Source organism: Triturus cristatus, chromosome 3_2, assembly GCF_964204655.1.
Source record: "Triturus cristatus chromosome 3_2, aTriCri1.1, whole genome shotgun sequence".
NCBI classification, from domain to species: Eukaryota; Metazoa; Chordata; class Amphibia; order Caudata; family Salamandridae; genus Triturus; species Triturus cristatus.
In genome coordinates this window covers 78,810,271-78,832,258 of record NC_140584.1, presented here as the reverse complement: position 1 = coordinate 78,832,258, position 21,988 = coordinate 78,810,271, and the positions used below count along the sequence as shown (strand labels likewise).

General features: G+C 39.0%; 1 protein-coding gene across 1 annotated transcript in view; it reads left to right on the top strand.

Annotated features, from left to right (window-relative positions):
* The window catches only part of UBASH3B (ubiquitin associated and SH3 domain containing B), a 648,856-nt gene that overhangs the window by 410,273 nt on the left and 216,595 nt on the right, over positions 1-21,988 (top strand). The window contains exons 7-8 of the mRNA XM_085647271.1: positions 13,987-14,122; positions 15,280-15,397. Of these exons, the coding sequence (XP_085503397.1) occupies positions 13,987-14,122; positions 15,280-15,397 (254 nt within the window). The remainder of the gene's footprint in view (positions 1-13,986; positions 14,123-15,279; positions 15,398-21,988) is intronic.

Genomic DNA, 21,988 nt, shown 5'->3' with positions numbered 1-21,988 from the left:
ATTACACTTCCTGTTCTAACTATTGAAAGACCCCACCCAATTCAATCATTCTTTTTTCACCTTCTTTGGAGGAGCATCTCTTTGCAGAGAAGAAGATTTTTTAGACTAAGTATACACTTAGCTCTAACTTTTTTCAACTAAAAATGGCTTCAGGGCAGCAGGCATCACCTGCATCTCCTCACTCATCTGAGGATGAATTTTTGGTGGAGGCACCACCCAAAGAACGTTTTTCTTCAGTGGTGTGGAAATTTTCTACTTTTCCCGAGGGGCAGAATAAGACCAATGCCACCTTGGTCACGTGCAAGATTTGCAAAAGAGTGCTGTCGCGAGGGGATCGTAACAAGAAATACTCGTGCGGCACGGCAAGTATGATGAAGCACCTGAGGACCCTTCATCCAAACAATCTTGCACGACAAGAGTGCAAACGGATGAGAAACACTCCTGCTCCTGCGCCTTCCACCTCATCGCAGCCGAGCACCTCAAGAGTGTATCCATCAGCCCAAAATTTTGACATCCGTCCTCAATTTCAATATTTAAAAGTGCTCTGCACTAAGTGCAATGCGACTTTGTGCTACGGTGAGCAGTCGATCGATCTTATCTGCCGCCGGCAAGAAAGTCACATTTGCTAGGTTTTTTTTGGAGGGGGGGTTTTGTTCCCTGAAGTTCATTGTTTGGTTCCTCCTGTTTTTATTTTTTTCCAGAAAAAATTAAAAAAATCACAAAATTGTTAGAAAAGCCAAAAAAATATATAAAAGAAGAAAGAAGAAAAAAAAAAGTTCTTGTAAGAACTAACTTTCCTGGTTTAAAAAAAGAGCTAAATTTCTTTGTAGTGTGTGAAAGTTTAGATGAATGTATGTGTAGTATGTAATTGAGTGAATGAATGCATTAGTAGTGTATGGTGAATGTGTAAGTGCAGAACTATGAGGATGTGCTGCAGCATCACACAGTAGCCTCTTTAACTGCAGTGTGCTGTAGTACTTCCGAAGCACAGGGATGCAACATATGTACATAAATATGTTGCAAATCTATGCTTCTCTCTGCACGGCTGCTTAAACTGCATCCATGTGGTGACACAGGCACCCTTGCACCATAGTGCAAGGATATCTCTGTCATGTGCTCTTTGTTTTTCTACAGGAAGACACACCTTCCTGCACAAAAAGAATGAGAAAATGCATTTTTCTCCTTCAATGTATGCTGAACATTTCAGCATGCATTGAAGATATAAAAATGTGGAGAAATTAAAACAATTCTCCTTGTTGTGATTTCCTACACCAATTTTAGAATGGTGCAGAATTCACAGACATATCGAGATTTATGATTTATGATAAATCTAGACATGTGTCTTGTTCTATGAGTATTCAGTGCAATCATGCACAACAACACTTATAGAACACCCTTTCAACGCAAAGCGGTGTGCATAATGAGGTTGTATTTACATGGAGTAGAAAAAGTACACAGAGTGCCTTTTCCTCTCTTTGTAAATATAAAAGAGTGTCTTGCGCAATAACTATGTTACAAAAAGTGCCATATTTCCGGTTTTAAAATTCCTTGCAAATGATAGAAGGTAAGCACAGAGTTTTGTCTGCAAAGATGTTCAAAGAAGAATGATTGAAATGATTGCGGTCCTTCAATAGCTAAAATGGGAAATATTATGAACCCCTCAAATCTCTTTTTTTGCAGGTCACATGATATCTGATTATGGTCAGATTTCAAAACTACATAGGTATAAACAGAGTGTTTTTAGAAACGTGTTTCAACTTTGTAGCTTCTTGCAGACTTCCTCATTCTGCATATTGAGACTTAGTTAAACTTGCCTTCACAGTAATAGGAATAAAAAATGGTATACATTTTTTTCAGATTTTCATTCCAATCTAAATTCATATAAATTGCTTATTTTAAAATTTGGGTCTGTGAAAGAAAAGGAAAAAAAAATTATAACATGTAATAATACATTTTTTACAACACTGCATAATTTCCACAAAGTACTTTGTTTGCCTTTTTTGCTGTTCTCAGAATATATTAAATTTCACTAAAAATAGTTATTTCAATCGTACTCATCACTTAAAAGCGGGCAAAAAAAAAACAATCACAAAGATTGTGAAAAAAACAACAACATGCTATTCTCAACAAAATACCACAAGATACAAATCACAGATATATAAAATGCTTACAGCTAACAAAATTTTATAAGTTTAACTTACAAAAACTGTAAATGTTGTTGCTTTAAAAGATTCACCGAATCTAAGGAGGAATTTTTGGAGGACGCACCACGCCCACAACGTTTTCCTTCAGTGGTGTGGAAATGTTGTACTTTTCCCGAGGGGCAAACAAAGACCAACGCCACCTTGATCACGTGCAAGATTTGCAAAAGAGTTCTGTTGCAAGGGGATCCTAACAAGAAATACTCGTACGGCACGGCAAGTATGATGAAACACCGAAGGACCCTTCATCCAAACAATCTTGCACGAGAAGAGTGCAAACAGATGAGAAACACACCTGTTCTGTTTCTGTAAAAAAGAATCACAAATAAATGTATATTAATAACTTCCAAATTTATACTATTCCATTACTGTACAAACACATTTTATATGAAAACTGACTAAGAAACTATAGCCCTGAACCACAAGTGTGACGATCGTTAAAACACTACATGCATAGTGCATACTACTTTGAAGCAGTTCATGCCCTAAAGCCTACCTCACTAAAAGACTACATGCTAACTGACTAAATGATTACAGTACTATAAGGAGACACAGTGGGTGAGTGACAGGGTGTTTGCTAGAAGTGTATGAATACTAACTGGGGAATTGAAGGTGTGAAAGACAACTGTGTAGGTGATTAGAGGACTGCATGCATACTGCATAGGCATTTAAAGCAGTCCATGTGCTAAGGCCTGGCTCACTGCATGAGTACTTGGGTACTGACTGAATGATTAGAGTACAGCAAGGAGAGTGCCTGGGTAAAGTTATAAGTGGTAGGCTTTTGACGCAGGTTATGGATTAGTACTTGGTACTGAATGGGTCACTAGAGGAGTGCAAAGGGAGTGACAGAATGTTTGCTGGATTGTACGGATACTGACTAGGGAATTGAAAGTGTGAAAGACAAGGGTCTAGGTGGTTAGAAGACTGCATGCATCGTGGATAGAGGTTTGAAGCAGTCCATGTGCTAAGGCCTGGCTCAGTGCATGAATACTTAGGCATTGACTGAATGATTAGAGTACTGCAAAGAGAGTGTCTTGGTGAATTTATAAGTGTTTCGGTTTTGGCACAGTGAATGGATTAGTACATGGTGCTGATTGGGTCACTAGAGGACTGCAAAAGGAGTTACAGAGTGTTTCCTGGAAGTGTATGGATACTGACTAGGGAATTGAAAATGTGAAAGACAAGTGTATAGTATGCTAGAATACTGCATGCATACTGCATAGACATTTGAAGCAGTCTATGTGGTAATGTATGGTTCACAACATGAGTACTTGGAAACTGACTAAATCATCAGACTACTGCTAGGTTAGTGCCTGGGTAAAACTTTTAAATTTTCAGTTCTGGCACAGTGAAGAGAATAGTACATGGTACTGCACTTTAGTGTCAAACCCTGACTCATTTTATCAATGCATAAGCAAAGAATAGCTTCTAAAGCTACTAAAACTTGACAACATGACCGATTTTAAAACAGTTATCTGTCAGCAAATACACTATGTTACCAAATGCTTCTCTCACAATGGTTCCCAAATGCACACAGACTCACAGTGTGATTCTAGACAAGCAACACTATCCCTAGCAGCTTACCAAAACTCATTCACTACTGTGGAAGGGGTAAGGGGACTGCACACAATCTACATATTTCAGTACTGCACTTTAGTGTCAAAGCATGAATCATTTTATCAATGCATAACCAAAGACTGACTTCGAATGCTACTAAAACTTGACAAGATGACAGGTTTTAAAAGAGTTATCTGTCACCAAATACACAATGTTACCAAATGCTTCTCTCACAGTGGTTCCCAAATGCGTGATTCTAGACAAACAACACTATCCCTTGCACTATACCAAAACATATTTCTTCATCTAGAAGGACTACTACATTTTAATATAGAAACATAACTCATTTCACAAATTCATAAACAATGACTGGTTTCTAATTCTACCAAAATGTAAAAAACAGCACAGTTATCTGTCTGCAAACACATGAAAAACACAAATACTTATCACAGAATGGTTTCTACATGCACACACACTATCAATAAGATTGTGGAGAAAAAAAAGTACTCCCTACACTTTAGCAGGAGAAATACATTAGTCTGATTAAAATCAAAATAGTCTACATACATCCCCTCACAATTAAATAACTCAGCTTTCAAGTTGTTTTGTAGATTAAGAAGTATATCAGTCACACACCAGATTTTCTTTTACAGAATCTCTGCACTGTGCACCTCTCAGCAAAAACAAAGAATGGAAAAGTTTCCCTTTCATTTTCCACACATATACATGTAAACATCACATCACAATCCTTCACACATAAACTCAAAAGCAAACACACATTTCTATTGGTTAAACATTTCAACCCTTTCCAACTGAAATACATTTCAACCCTTCCCCCAATCTGCCTTCTGCCTGTTACCATAGAAACAGGTCATGGAACACTGCACTGAGCACACAGGTCAGAAGTTCAGCACACAATGTTACTAAACAAGACAGCAAGTGTTCTTGACTTTTCAACATATCAGCTTATCATATATAATGTTACTTACAATCTGTTTTTGTTAACCAATAAGAATTATACCTTTAAAAAACAGAAATATACACCCTACCTTTCAGTGAAGAAAGTAGTCATACAACCAATGATTTCTTGTCTTTTTTCAAAAAATATTTCCGTGGATCCGCGCACCCAACGCAAGAGAATCCGAGCACCCAACGCAATAGGATGCACGCGGCGTGCGCGCATTTCGCCGTTTAAAAAAAAAAAAAAAATGGGGGCCCCAGGCACCTCTAAAGGGTCAGAGTATTTCCACTCTGCCCCCTTTATATGTTTTACACACTTATTCCCCTTGCTTCTTCAGCCTCGCTTCTACCGAGGCAGAAAATGGCTGCCAACAGTTCCTGGTTTCGAATGTAGACAGACACTCGACAGCCAATTAGCATTCAGCGTGCGATCGGGAGTGTGTGCGCTTGGTTCGGGGAGGGTACGCATACGGTGCGGGTAGGGTCCGCGGATCCTCCCCGGCCATAGATATTTATGTTCTTTTAACTCTAATTTTCTCAGGAACTACTGAACAGATTCACACCATTTATGCAAAAGGCATGAGTCTGAACTGAGGACTACCTCTTTGCCAAATTTGGTGTCATTCCGTTCAGCGGTTCGGGCTGTAGCTGCGACAACAGATCCTAAGGGAAATTGCATGGGGAAAATGTGTTTTGGGACCCCCCTTTTTTCTCGGCCCCCGCTTGACGAATCACCACAACACTTTCAGGGTAGGAGCGGAGCTGGCCAAAAGTTTGGAACATTTCGCGAGGATTAATCAACCGGCGCCAGACTTATTGGGAATAGAATGTTGCGGATTTCCTATGGAAAATAGGTCCTAACTATAACTATCTGCTGGCGACCGCCAGTAGATAATATATATATATATATATATATATATATATATATATATATATATATATATATATATATTCACTAAAAAAAATAGGTTTCAGAGACGTTATAGTTAGAAATTAGCATTAAAAAAAGCGTTGAAATTCACTGAAAAAACCATAGGTTTCAGAGACGTTATAGTTAGAAATTAGCATTTAAAAAACCTTAGAAATTCACAGAAAAAAACATAGGTTTCAGGGGTGTTATAGTTAACTGGCCATTTCACTCGTACAAAACCATAGAAATTCCTCTGTTATAGTTAGTTCTGCTAACTATAACTCGCGCACCCGCAATGCACTGCTGATGATGTCACATATTGCATCATTCATGACATGGTCAGTGACATCACTGATGACATCGCTGATGACATCATCCAGTGTATTTGGTTTAGTTTGAAATTTAAATATGTATTATATATATACCAATCTGTATTGAAGATTGAGTGGATATATAACTGTCTGGATGGAGGATTTAGTAGCTGTCTGACTGTCTTTTTAAGTGAGTAATTAAAAGTGTCTCACTTAATACATGGTTTAGTAACTAAACAATGTGAATGTGTGCAGCACTGTCTCTGGTGTTGTATAACATGCTGTATCAGTTGGTCACTAACTACATGAATGTGTATATTAGTTATTGATTAGTTGGGTGAGTATTTGTATGGGACACTGAGTTTGTGTGTGGTTGGATGGGGTGTGTGTAACTATGCATAGATGTGTGAATGGTTGATTGACTAAATGTATAGGTTTAAGAGTGCATGTGGAAACAGTTGTTTGGGTGACTGAGTGTATTTATTTGTGTGTTGGTGAGCAAATATATGTTTTAGTTGTACATCTTCAACAAAGTAAATAAATAAAAGGCATTGTATGTGAGAGTTGGTGTATATAGATAAGTATGTGTAAGAGTCAGTGATTGTGAGAGTAACTATATAAATGAGTGTATAATTGTAAGGGTGCTTTTTTAACATATTAACTATGAGTTACTATGTGTTTGAATAAATGAGGTGTTGTTGGATAATTATGTAAGTGAGTAAATGTAAGTGCGATTAATTTTTTTCATGAGTGAGTAGGATGACTGCATAACCGACTAAGATGACTGCTGATGTGTCAATGTCTATATATGTGTATAAGTGCATTTGATAGTGTTCTATTATTTAGTGACTGCATGTATAAATGATTCTGTTGTTGAATGGGTAGTTGTGTGTGTAGACTTAGGAATCAGTGAGTGGGTATGTAGTAACTGGTATTGGTGTGTCAATGGTTTCAAATATGGTACTCTGTATTTTACAGTGAGTGATGAAAGGTTATACTAGTGTATGATGAGGTGTATCAGATTGTCACGAGGATGATGTCATCAGTGATGTCATTTGAGATTTCATCAGTGATGTCATCAGTGATGTCACTGACCATGTCATGAATGATGCAATATGTGACATCATCAGCAGTGCATTGCGGGCGCTCGAGTTATAGTTAGCAGAACTAACTATAACGGAGAAATTTCTATGATTTTGTACGAGTGAAATGGCCAGCTAACTATAACAGCCCTGAAACCTATGTTTTTTTCTGTGAATTTCTAAGGTTTTTTAAATGCTAATTTCAAACTATAACGTCTCTGAAACCTATGTTTTTTTCAGTGAATTTCAAAGCTTTTTTTAATGCTAATTTCTAACTATAACGTCTCTGAAACCTATGTTTTCTTTAGTGAATTTCAAAGGTTATTTAAATGCTAATTTTTAAGTATGATAGTAGTTATACCTATTTTTTGTAATGATTTTCTACAGTTTTTTAACTGTTTATTTATAAATATTTTATTCATTAAATAACATTATATATTTTTCTGAAAATTGCAAAAACAAATATTCAAAAAATGAAATATTGATTCATTTTCTTGTTTTCATTTTTTATTTGAATATATTTATATATTTTTTTTTTTATACACCAATTTTTTGGAGTCACGCACTCAAAGCGTACACATCATGGTGGGTGTGCGCATTCTAGCCGCAATTTTAGAAAAGTTATGAAGGATCCGCGTATGGTGTGCGACGGCTGCGTGTTTTTCAGTTACATCATAATTACATTTAATATCACGTGATGTGCGTGATTGGTATGCGACCAGTCCGCGACTCCTGCTCCCACACATTCGCAACATATGCGCATTACGGTACGAGATGCTTGCGTGGTTGCGGGTCCAGCGTGACATCATATACGTGCTGGGGCGCGCTGGGTGCGTGACTCCCGCAAAAAAAAATCATGTTCCAAAATGATATGTATGTGTCTTTAATATACATATTAGGGCAAGAGATTTTGTAAGATATTCATAAAAATAATATATTTGTACTTATAATAAACTTTTTATTATTTTTAAATATATTTTCGTGAAGTCGGGTGCGTGCATCATGAATGCAGGAAACCAGGTCAGCAGTGCTGCTGTAGAGCCAGAGAACCAGGTCAGCAGAGCCGCTCTAGAGCCTAAGAAGTAGGTCAGCAGAGCTGCTCTAGAGCCAGAGAACCAGGTCAGCAGAGCTGCTCTAGAGCCAGACAACCAAGTCAGCAGAGCTGGTTTAGAGCCATAGAACCAGGTCAGCAGAGCTGCTTTAGAGCCAGAGAACCAGGTCAGTAGAGCTGCTCTAAAGCCAGAGAAACCAGGTCAGTAGAGCTGCTTTAGAGTGAGAGAAGTAGGTCAGCAGAGCTGCTCTAGAGGGAGAGAACCAGGTCAGCAGAGCTGCTTTAGAACCAAAGAACCATGTCAGCAGAACTGCTTTAGAGCCATAGAACCGGGTCAGCAGAGCTGCTTTAGAGCCAGAGAAGCAGGGCAGCAGAGCTGTTGCAGAGCCAGAGAACCAGATCAGCAGCGCTGCTCTGTAGCCTAAGAACTAGGTCAGCAGAGCTGCTCTAGAGCCAGAGAACCAGGTCAGAAGACCTGCTGTAGAGCCAGAGAAACCAGGTCAGCAGAGCTGCTTTAGAGAGCGAGAATCAGGTCAGCAGAGCTGCTTTACAGCCAGAGAACCAGGTCAGCAGAGCTGTTCTAGCTGACACTGACTGAAACTGACTGACTGACACTGACTGACTGACACTGACTGATTGACGCTGACTGACTGACACTGACTGACACTAATTGACTGACACTGATTGACTGACACTGACTGACACTGACACTTACTGACACTGATTGACTGAAACTGACTGACCGACACTGATTGACTGACACTGACTGACTGACACTGACTGACTGACAATGACTGACACTGATTGACTGACACTGATTGACTGACACTGACTGATTGACTGACACTGACTTACTGACACTGACTGACACTGATTGACACTGACTGACTACTCTCTACTACTCTGCTACTCACTCTCTACTACTCTCTACTGCTCACTCTCTACTACTCACTCTCTACTACTCTCTACTACTCACTCTCTACTACTCTACTACTCTCTACTACTCACTCTCTACTACTCACTCTCTACTACTCACTCGCTACTACTCTCTACTACTCACTCTCTAATACTCACTCATTACTACTCACGCTCTACTACTCACTCTCTGCTACTACTCTCTCTACTACTCACTCTCTACTACTCTCTACTATTCACTCTCTACTACTCGCTCTACTACTCTCTACTACTCACTCTACTACTTTTTAGCTTTGCTTTTATTAGTGTTTACATATTACATCACTCATGACATGGTCAGTGACATCACTGATGACATCACTGATGACATCTCAAATAACATCACTGATGACATCATCCAGTGACTGTGTGTTTCTGTAAAGTTTAAAAATGTTTTATATATATAGGGAAAGGCCTATGGAAGAATGAGTGGGTGTATAAGTGAGTGAATGATTTAGTAGATGCGTGACTGACTCTATAAGTGAGTGATTAAATCTATGTAACTGCGGACTAGTGACTAAACTGTGTGAATGTCTGTATCTGTCTGTCTGTTGGTGTGTAAGCAGCTGCATGGGTTTGTGAACAGCTACATGAGTGTCTATATGGGTTATTGATTGGTTGTCTAAGTATCTGTATGGGTGCCTGAGTGTTTTTGTGGGTGGAGTGTGTGTGACTCTGTGCATAGATGTGTGAGTGGGTGATTCAGTGGGTGCATGGTTTTAAGAGTGCATCTGTGATGGACTGTATGGGTTGGTGAGTGTATGTATGATTGTGTTAGTGAGTGAATATATATTTCATTAGTACATGTGTAATTTACTACATATGTGAACGGCAGTATATATGTATGTTGCAGTACAGAAATAACTATAACTGAGAGTGTGTGATAGTGTGAGTGGCTGTATGGATGAGTGTATGCTTGTATCATTGACTGTATAAGACCATAAGAATTTGCCAGTATTTGTATGAGTAATTGAGTTTGTGCGTGTATAATTGTATAGGTGAGTAAATGGCAGTGTGATTAATTACTTGCATGACTGAGTATATGTGTGAGTAACTCTATGGATGAGTAGCGGTGTGGGAGTGTCTATATAGGTGTATGAGTGCATATGATAGTCCTGTACTGAGTGACTATAAGTCTGAGTGACTGTACGGGTGAGTGGATGAGTGTTTAGACCTAAGAGTCAGTGATGGGGTATGTACTTATTGGTGTTGGATTGTCTATGGTTTTGAGAGTGGCAGTATGTAATTTAGAGTGGGTGTATCAAAGGTTATATTAGGGTGTGACAAGAAGCATCAAATGATCACATGAATGACATCATCAGTGATGTCATCAGTGATGTCATTGGAGATGTCATCAGTGATGTCATCAGTGATGTCACTGACCATGTCATGAGTGATGTAATATGTGACGTCATCAGCAGTGCATTGCGGGGGCACAAGTTATAGTTAGCTGAACTAACTATAATGTGGGAATTTCTATGGTTTTTTACGAGGGAAATGTCCAGCTAACTATAACACCCCTGAAACCTATGTTTTTTTCCCTGAAACCTATGTTTTTTTAAGTGAATTTCTAAAGTTTTTTAAATGCTAATTCCTAACTATAACCTGCATGAAACCTATGGTTTTTTCCGTGAATATCTATATAAATGCAAATATAAATGCATGCATACATATACATATACATATATGCATGTTATGTACATGAAAGTTTGAAAAACACTAATAAAAGCAAAGCTAAAAAGCCACCTAATTACAAACAGAATTGCTTTAACTTAAACGAGGGCGAGACCTATTGCATTTTCAATGCTTGTTTACTTTGGTTCCATCAGGAAGGCATTCAGATGTGTCACACATTTGTCATAAATTCTGAATGGTAGCACTCAAGTTCCTCATTAGATCACTGTAGTAAAGCTACTGCTCACCAGGGAAGTCTGCTGCTGGTATTCAAAGTGCATGTTTCAGTCTGCATGTCAGAATTTTTTAATGAAATAGAAGAGGATTTGAGAAGTCAAAATGTGCCCTAATTTTTCTTTCTGCAGCACTAATCATAATTTCTAAGGCAAAATGAACCCCCTCATTGTGTTCCTTTGCAAATTAAATGTTTTAACTGTTACCACTTTATTCCAATCAAGATGGCTTCAGGTGTGCCATACTTTTGTCATAAGTAAGACTGTTAGCGCTCCAGTTGTTCTTTAAACCACTCTGGGACATTCTGTCATTGAGCTATACTTGGGCTACATCTGGGTGATATTTGTGCTACATTTGGGCTCTTGTGTCTCTGGTGGCCATCTTGGGAGACTTATTTGTCATGAAGTTTCCTAATTTCCTCATTTTCTACAGTCTCCTCAGTAGGCATACTTTCAGTTTTTTACTTTGGTTCCATCAAGAAAGCATTCAGATGTGTCACACATTTGCCATAACTTCAGAATGTTAGCACTTTAGTTGCTCATTAGATCACTGTAGTAAAGCTACTGCGCACCAGGGAAGTCTGCTGCTGGTATTGAAAGTGCATGTTTCAGTCTGCATGTCAGACTTTTTTAATGAAATAGAAGAGGATTTGAGAAGTCACTCAAAATGTGCCCTAATTTTTCTTTCTGCAGCACTAATCATACTTTCTATGGCAAAATGAACCCCCTCATTTTGTTCCTTTTTAAATTAAATGTTTTAAGAGTCACCACTTTATTCCAATCAAGATGGCTTCAGGTGTGCCATACGTTTATCATAAGTAAACCTGTTAGCGCTCTAGTTGTTCTTTGGAACACTCTGGGAAGCTGCAGTAGAGCACAAAGGAATCAACTGACAGTCTCTGCCCTTGTTGGATGGACATGTTTTACTGAGGATGTCAGACTTCATTCTCACATGACTGAGAAAGATAATGTGAATTTACAGAAAATATGCTCTCAGTTTAGCTTATAGATCACCTTCCAAACCTCTGTGGAAAAAGCATAAGACAATAGTTTTCTCTCAAACATGATTCATGATATCCCAGCAGAAGGCTTTTTCACATGGTAAAATCACCTTAGAACATACAACAATTCCTAAAATGAATATTGTACCATCAGCAAATGATTTATAATGTATTTAAAGTCTTAAAACCTTCTATTATCTGCAATGCTTTTCAATGAGGTGCTATCATGTATATTGGTCCCAAGATGGCTGCCAACACTTCTTGGATGAAGTGCTGACAGCCAATCAGATCTCACGATGAGATGTGTGGTTAGGCTCCGCCCAGATATATATGTGATTTTGCTTTTGATTTTCTCAGGAACTACTGAACAGATTTACACCATTTAAGCAAAAGGCATGACTCGAAACAAAGGCCTACCTTTCTGCCAAATTTGGTGTAATTCCGTTCAGCAGTTCGGGCTGTAGCCTCGGCTAAAGGTCCTATGGGAAATTGCATGGGGAAAACACGTTTTGGAACCCCCCTTTTTTCTCAGCCCCCGCTACATGAATCATCCCGAGACTTTCAGGATAGGAGCGGACCGGAGCTGGCCAAAAGTTTAGAAAATTTCGCGAAGATTCGTCAACGGGCGCCAAAGTTATTCCAAATAGAATGTTGCGGATATCCTATGGAAAATAGGTTCTAACTATAACTACCTACTGGCGACCGCCAGTAGGTAATAAATATATATATATGTGTGTGTGTGTGTGGTTTTGTGGGTGTTATTTATATATTTATTTCATAGCATTAATATAAACAATTTTCCTATTAATTTAATATTTAAATTGGGTAATAAATATGTTTTGGTTATGTATATGAAATTTTTACTTTTAAGTTATTGTTAATGTATTTATTTTAATGTATTTTAGAAATTATGTGTATATTTTATTTACATTACTTTATAAAGCCATTTTATTAATGTTATAATTTTGTACTTTAATATGCTAAATAAATTACTGAAAATGCTGAATATATTTAAATTTAAATATACTTACGTTTTTGATGATATTCTGTTCCGCAATATTGTTGATACAATATTTTAGTAGTTTATAGTCAAAGTATGCAAACTCTATATTTTGAAGGCAGTATGTTTGACATGAAAATGTGGGAGAAAATTAATGAAAAAATACTGATTTTCCATTTCATTTTTCATATCTTAGAGGACCCTTAGGATCCTCCTTGCAATGGCCCAGATTCCCACCCATCCGATCTGCCCAGAAGTAGGATCATTGCCAAGCATATTGGTAACTCAAAGGGTGTGGAAAATCTGGGACATTTTACTGGCCACTCTGAATGAGAATTCATATGGTAACACTGGAGGGAAGGGCCTATCAAAATTACTTCTGTCACTCGCTTTTCTATACAACACTACAGTGGGTGCAGCCAGTCGAGGGTTCTGAGTGGTGCCTCCCACTTCCTAGTGGAAGGTTTCTTGAGCTCCCTCCAAATTTTATGAAGGGTTCTATGATGAGTTCCCCATTGCAAATTAACGAGTGGTCAAACTACACCCTTTCACCTTCTTATCTCAATCATTCAAATTCTGCATTGAACTCCAGTGATGGAAGAAGACAGGATGGATTTGCTTGGAGCGAAAACTAGTAATGCCAGGAGGGACCATCTGAGTGCCATGCCCCACTGGCAGACCTCACTAGTTCCCTCCGCCAAGGCTTACATCAGTGTGCGAGGCTCCATCTGAGACATCAGGCTATGTTACTGCCCAACTGGAGCCTGCAGCCAATTGTGTTGTAAGAGATTTGATGTTTATAAGATGTGATCTTAACCATGGTTATATTTACCAATATAATGAATACATTTTAACATTTTGATTTTCCAAGTAATGTCCATTTGGCCGATAGTAAAGGATTTAGTCCTTAAACTGGTGCCTTCCTATGCTCCCTGATCTTAATGGATTTTAGATGCTTATTACTCTGAGCTCACCCCTGCATTATGTTTAATGTACCATGTTCTAGAATATTGTCAAGGTATTCATCATTTGATTGACCTAATTGTTTCTAGGTCCTATTCGTTTTTGAATACCACATCTTCAACATCTAACTTTACCTTTGGTGATGGAGTACTAGAAAGAAAGCATCAAGAAGACCAGGGGCCGGGGGACATAACACCACTTACAATAATCTGCCAACCAATGCAGGTAGGTCTTTTTTTAACTTCAGATCAATGGTAGGTGGACAGTACACAAGTTACGGGCTTCCAACAGGGAATGCTCCTTAATCTTTGAACCAACATGAACTTATCTTGGATCTCACTCATGATTGCTGTTTTTTGCATGACTCTTCAACTTTTTGAATGAAAGTACTGTGGCACATTGAAAATGTGATTTGATATTCAGAAAACATTTCCAAACTACACAGGATAAACACCAAGCAAAGTTTAACATCTTTACAAACATGACATTTTAATAGGGACATTCATTATGTACACCTTAAAGAATGTAGTTCATTGTGGTCTTTATTGTCTATATATTAAGGGGTCGAATATGATGGCAGTCGGACAAGCTTCCGACGGCCCTTGTTGCAGGAACAGGACTTTCCGACAGGTAGTCGGTGGTCCCGCTTGCCAAATTGAGATCTGACCGCCGTGGGGGCGGTCAGAAACATGCCTCTTTGCATTGAGGCTTGGCTGTGGCCCGGAAAAGAGCCGCAGCACAAGGTCCAATGCAAAGAGGTATGTTTACAAATATCCCTGCACCCTGTTGTAGGTACCATGCGGTGCCTGCCACACAATGCCGGAATTTTTCAAAGGGGCACCACAGGTGTCCACCAAGGCCCATAGCTAGAGGCCCCAAAAAAGGTGGATCGTAATCCCCATGGTGGGGCACGAGAAGGCACCGCCCTCATTGTGGGAAATGCGATCAGACTAACTGCCCGACAGGCTTCTTGAGCCCGTCGGAAGCTGTCGCTCTATCTCTGGGCCAATGAGGTATCCTAATGCAGCAGTCTGACCGCGGTTGAAGATATCAGTGGGAAAGACACCGATGTGCCATCATTGTCGGTCCCACTGGCATCGTATTCGCCCCCTTAATGTACAAAGTGCACCATGATAATGGACATGTCAATTTAATTTCAGACTTTGATTCACTTGTCAATAGCAACAACTTGGAGGAAACCTCAAATGGCTCAGACAAACCTATCTTCCCAATGCCTGGAATGGCCAGGGCAAGTAAGCTGGGAAAGACATTTCAGTGGAGGACGCTTAATAACCTTTTCTGCTTCATAAAAGATGTGTTCCTATGTAATAATTCCAAATTTATGGGAAGTATTAAATAATTGTTCTATATTTTCTATGCAGACTCTGAGAGTAAACCAGCCTGGACCTCAGAAACGCTGCCTCTTTGTCTGTCGCCATGGGGAGCGAATGGATGTTGTATTTGGAAAGTATTGGCTATCACAGTGTTTTGATGCCAAAGGTGAGTTTGTTGGAGAAATTTGTTGAGGACAGAGCAACAGATTGACTGAGTGGCACTCCCAAATTTCCCTTAAGCATGCTCCCATTAGTAGTGGTGAACATAGATGGTAGACTTTGTTCTTTGATTTTCGAGGGGGTGCAATATCATTTATGCATGCATTCTGGCAGAAGTAGTGAAGAGGCAGACTGGCCAAGAGGGACTGTGGGAGATTTCCCAAACTATCAGAGTCTGTTAATGGTTTATTAGTTTGGGGCATCCATATGTTTGTTTAATGTAATCATTCTTCCTCTTAATATGTCACGTACCATTATTACTTTGTCAGAGTTTAAAATCCTGATTTTAATAGGGTGATATATGGAGTGATTTCTCATTAGTAGTGTACATGAGTGAATAGCTATATTGTGAGGGGTCTATGTATACATACGCTGTCTTGATTTATCTTCATCTCAATAGGGTACCTTTTCCAGATACTCAATTGCCAATTTGCTACTTTTCAACTTGAAAATTAACACAATTTTCATAACACCAGAGAGCAGTCACCCACCTTCTTTTTTCTCTGCTTTATTATTAGAATAGGAAATACAACTTGATTTAAACAGATCTCGAAAAATGAATCAGGAATGATACATTTGATATACTGTAATACCGCGCAGTACTGTCTTTAGTGCAAATTTATTTGAGAATCCATCACATTCAGCCTACATTACAATTTTCTCATAAACCCCTCAGTCTGCTTGCATTTACTTTCACAACATAAAGCTTGTTGGAAACAGAGCAAGCTAGATTAGAACACTAGAATGTTGACACCTCAACTGAAGACAGTCGAATGGTTCATGGCAAATAATGGCTTTTACAGACCTGCTGCTGCAACATTCCAATTTTTGTCTTTCATTTTCTCTCACTTAATCTAGATCCTAGTGGTTGGAATGTTCTAATAATATTATAGCCTGTCTGCCTCGAGCTATACTGGTTATCAAAGGCCCTTACACCCTTTATAGGCCCTTGCACCCACCTTGGGCCTCTAGCTCAAATTCAATGCCAACTGGATGAAGGACAACTGCCTGAAGCTCAACTCTGACAAGACAGAAGTATTAATTTTCAGAAACAAAACCCCTCCATGGGATGCATCCTGGTGGCCCTCAGGACTCTGACCTACCTCTATGTCCACTAGCCACGCTAGGAGCCTAGGCATTATTCTGGACAACAAGCTGACTATTACGACACAGGTCAACTCCGTCTCCTGCTTCTTTATCCTCCATATGCTTTGTAAGATATTCAAATGGGTCCCCCAAAGCTTAAGAGGCACCATCACCCAGGGCTCTCCTCTCCAGAAAATGGCAACGCTCTGTATGCAGGGATCTCAGCTCACCTCCTCTAACACCTATAGACCATAGAGAATGCTGCAGCCAGGCTTGTCCTAACGTGTATTTGTAAAGTGCACATTCACCCAAGGGTATCTTGGCGCTGAATAATGGATGTTTATTGTTACCCAACTCAATGGTACACATTTATTTTATTGACCTCAGTAGCATCAAGGGCTGAGTGGAGCCACCGGGATTTGAACCTGTGACCATGACGTCAATTACAAGCTCTTACAGTGGACACATTACTCAACTAAGCCATCAGACCTGGCTGGATCTATCTAGATGAACCCATATCACCACCTACCTCAGGGAACTCTACTGGCTCCCTGTACAGAAATTATGCCAGTTGAAGCTCCTGATCAATGCATACAAGGCCCTACACAACTGTGGACCGACCTGCCTACTTGAACCTCTGAACCACTGCCTGAACTCCCATCAACTCCGCGTCCCTCTAACCCTCACCCCCGCTTCTGATGTAGCAGATGTAGAGGCTGCTTCTTCTCCTACCTAGCAGCAAAGACATAGAACGAGCTACCCATTTATCTATGGACCTTCCCATCTCTTTCAGACTTCCGAAAGTCCCTAAAGACCAGGCTATTTGACTAATCAACTGAACCCTGCCAATGCCAGGATACCCTCATGGGTGATAAGAAGCGCCCGACAAATCTTGTGATTGATTGATAAGATCTGGCTCCCAGAAAATGTTTATGGCACTCAAGCAAAATCTCAATTATGGCTCTATTGACCATTCAACTAGTTTTGGGTCCACTGATTCCCATACAACCATGAACCTACTCCAGATTCGAAGACATCTAGGAAGAGTCTTTCGTAGGATCAGTGAAATTCATATTTTTCATTTTTTGTCTACACGAGTGATGTGGCAAATTGATTCATGTTCAAGTGAATAGCTTTAAGTTGGATGTTGGCAAGACATTTCAGCAAGTTATAGACATTGGCAATGCAAACTCACCCTTTCGTTGTTTCGAGGTATGATGTCATTACATTGGATAAGAGTAATGTTTGTTATTCACACCAAGTATACTTTTAAATAATTGCAGTGTTAAGTGCTAATTAACAAAATATGTTATTGTTTTTATTATTATTATTATTTTATTATTATTATTTTTATCCCACATTGAAGATGAGAGGGTGCAGAAATAAGACTCTCACTTTCACTTCTTCGAGAAAAGAATCTACGAGAACCGTGCTAAAGCAACTTGAGAAATTTGGACAAGAAGGCGTCTAGGCAGGAACTATTGGTCCATGATATGTAATGTCACCAAGAGGTCAAAGATTACAGAAGGTGATAGAATATTATTGTCTGCTCTGGCCATAATGTCATTTTAAACTATCAGGAAGGATGACTCCATACCATCACTAGCCTGTACTAGTTCAATAATATTATCAGAAGTGTTTTGGCTGATTTATTATATCATTAAAATCTCAGTGAAGCTCTTCCTAAGTTTGACTCAAGACCAACCCCTCATTCATACATGCACAAAGACATTGGTGCTTCACTTCCTAAAGCTTTTCACTTGAATAAAGCACTGAAGACAATACTGTGGTGTCATATGAAGAAACCACTTCAAGGTTGCCAGTAAGTATTCTTTTTTCATCCCCTCTGGGGAGCAACCATAACACACAGCTACATTATTTACTACCAGACTTAATTCCCACCAACCCTCCAACACAATTCAAACCCTGCATACTATTCCCACAGACATCTAGAACTGGAATCTTACCTCTCGCAAGAGACAAGATTACCAGAACACAACACATCCCCTTTCCTCACTAAGTAGAGCAAAATAAATATATACATCACAAGAACAATTGCTTCTTAACAGTTCACTAAAAAATGTAGAATGGCAATACTAGCCAAATTTAAATTGTTAGTCACATAATATAATCATTCAAGTATGCTGGTTTCTTGACATTACGACCATGTTTGCTTTGTGCCAGATTTTCCATGACATATCTTCTATAATCTTCCTGCCCACCACTACATTCAATATCCTCCAACTCCTCCTCAGTCCTCATCACTTAACCACTCATACTGCCTTTTCCTCATGTCCACCTCACTTCTTATCCCAGTCTTACTGCACTTTGTCATTCTGCTCATATGACACACATTTCCATCACTTAACCATGCAGCATTTAGAACACTTCCTCTGCTTTCATAGGGTTTGAAAACGTTCTCTCCTCCTTCTTCATCTTCCCTGGTCTTCTTACACATAGCATGCCACCTACTTGCACTATCACTTTCTACTATTACTACTTCACATGACCATTGAACTTGCTTAGAATTCTACATACATCCCTGAGTGTCTTTTGTAAAAGGAACTCTTCCCCTCGTGATAGGAAATTACCTTTACCCAATACTCCTGGTGTGATACAATGCATTTCCACCATCTTCTTCCCCTTTAATACTCTTGCCTTCCTTTGGCTACTAGTCATCAGCAAAGCACCTGTAATCACAACATTAAATCTCTCTAACTCATCATTCCCTTTTGGATGATATACTGAAGTACATATATGTTCCAAACCATTATGTTGAAAAGATGCTTCAACCTCTGCAGCGTTACATTGTGGACCATTATCTGTTCTTACCTTCTTTGGTAAACCTTTCCTCTAAAATACTTCATCCAAAAATGCAAGAACTCTGTCTGCACTGGCAGTTTCCTCAAAAACCACCTGCGGCCTCTTTGAAAAATAATCCACAGCAACCAACACATAAATTCAGTTACCATTTTCATTTGCCACAGGGCCCATGCTGTCCACACCAATGGTTTCCCACCGTTAATGGGACTTTTCACTGCAACTAAAGGTGTTCTCAACATTAACTTAGATTTATCTGCACATTCACACTTCCCGCATTCCTGCACAACACGTTCCACTGCAAAATCCATCCCAGGCACCAGTACCTTTCCTTCACTCTTTTCTCACTCTTACCAATGCCCAAATGCCCTTCATGGCACAAATCCACAGTTTTGTTCCTCATGTCTTGAGGTGGTACAATTTTTTCTCCCCTCTGTAATTTATCCTCCCCCACAAGTAATTCCTTATATTACTTCCAAAATATCCATCCATATTCTTCCAAAAAATGTTTTTCTTTCCAACTCTCCATCACATAACTTTATTTTTTACTCTTTGCACAGTCACATCATTGTTCATGGTTACCTCTCATTATTCTTTAGTTATGGGAATCCTTTCTTCATCTCCCACCTAAAACACTTTAAATTCCTGCCAACTACATTCACGTACCTCACATAATGGCAAGGGAAGTCTACTGAAACAGTCTGCTACTTTATTTTTCATAACTGGCATGTACTGTATTTTGTAGTTATAATCCATAAGTCTTAAGCATAACTTGGCTACTTTAGGTGTGGCAGTTACCAACCCTTCCTTAGATAACAATTTTAATAGTGATTTATGATCACATTTAAGGATAATCTCTAATTGCTATAAAAAGTTCTTAAAGTGTTCCAATTCTACACCACCACCTATATTTCCCTTTCTACCACTGAGTATGGTTCTTCAGTAGGGGATAGTGCTCTGGATGTGAAGGCTACAGTTGTTTCCTTGCCATAGTTGTCATTTTGAGATAGCACAGCTCCAATCACCTTGTGCTCACATCAGTAGTAATCATAAATGACACATATTATTCACATCCATGCAAAGTGTTATCTTTATATAACTCTTCCTTGATAGATTGAAATTCATTCTGTAATCCTTATTGCCAATCATATTTGACCCTGCTTTTCAATAGTTGCCTCACTCCGTACGCTTTCTCTGAAAACCTTCTCACAAACATAACATGGAATTCTACTAGACCCAGGAAATACCTCAGTTCTTCTTTGTTCATTGGTACAGGAGCACCCTGAATGGCATTCAATAAATTCTTCTTAGGTTTTATACCATCCATGCTCACTTCATGACCCAAACAATTCAATGTTTGCACTCTAAATTTGCATTTATTAAATTCTGCTGAGAGCCTATTCTTTTGTCACTACCTTCCTCAATCGATTATCATGTTGGTCCTTGTCCTTCCCCATCACTAGTATATCATCTTGGAAAAATAATATACCCTCACTTTCCCTGCTTGAATTTTTGGAATACTGCAGCTTGCGAAGCTAAGCCAAACGGTATCCATACAAACCTATAACAACCAGTTGGTGTTATAAATGCAGTTAATTTAAATCCTTAGAAGGCTCCTGCAAACAAATCTGATGGCATTCTGGTTATAAATCAATAGTAGAAAGCCAACTAATCTCTCTAGTCATGGCCAGCATCTTATTTATTTTGGGCAATTGAAATCTTTCTACCACAATATTCTCATTAAGATGTCTCAAATCTCCCTAAAGGCAAATCTTCTCATTAGGCTTCCTGGCCACCACAAAGGGAGCACTCCATTTTAATGCTTCCACTTTTTCAATTATGCCTTCTTCCAGCAGTCTTTCTATTCTCCATGTACTCCTTCTCTCAAACTATAAGGCAGATTTCTCATGTTGTGTACTTTTGGTTTAGCATCCTTTTTAAGTATTATTTTGTCAAAGAATCCTTTCAATACTCCCACCTTCCCAGAAAACACTTCTAGAAACTCCTTCAACTATTAATTACTCATTTCCACTTCCCCTCCAATGACCAATGCTAGCTCTTGACTGTTGGGGTCTAGAATTATGTCAAGAACCCTTTGGTCCATCCACCCCAAAACAGATGGATCTTCTTCCACAACATTCAATTTACCCATTACTTTCTTATTCTTTAATTTAAAGCTTACCACTCTGTATCCCACCACAAGTATTGGCTCACTCTTTGGGGCAACATCTGCTTTTAAAAGTTGAGAACCCAATACTCTCTCAAGTTTTTCCTTCCAGATTTCCTGGTCCACTATATTGTAGAGTGATCCTGAATCTGCCACAATGAGGACTGGTACCCCTCCTAATTAATCTCACATACAGGTTTGTTTACAAATGTCTTTGTAAGGCTAATCACCACCCCAAAATAATTTCTTCCACCTCCGTCTACACTCAAAACACAGTCATTTCTATGAGTCTTCCCATCTTCTTCTGTAGTGTTTACTGATTCAGAACTACTGTTGCCCTTAATCACCTTCACTCTTCTTTCTTATTCGTTCTTCTACACACTTTTGTGAAATGCCCTCTAATCCGACATGCAGAACATTTTTGATTGATTGCTGTACACTGTTAGAAATAGGGGATCTCTAATT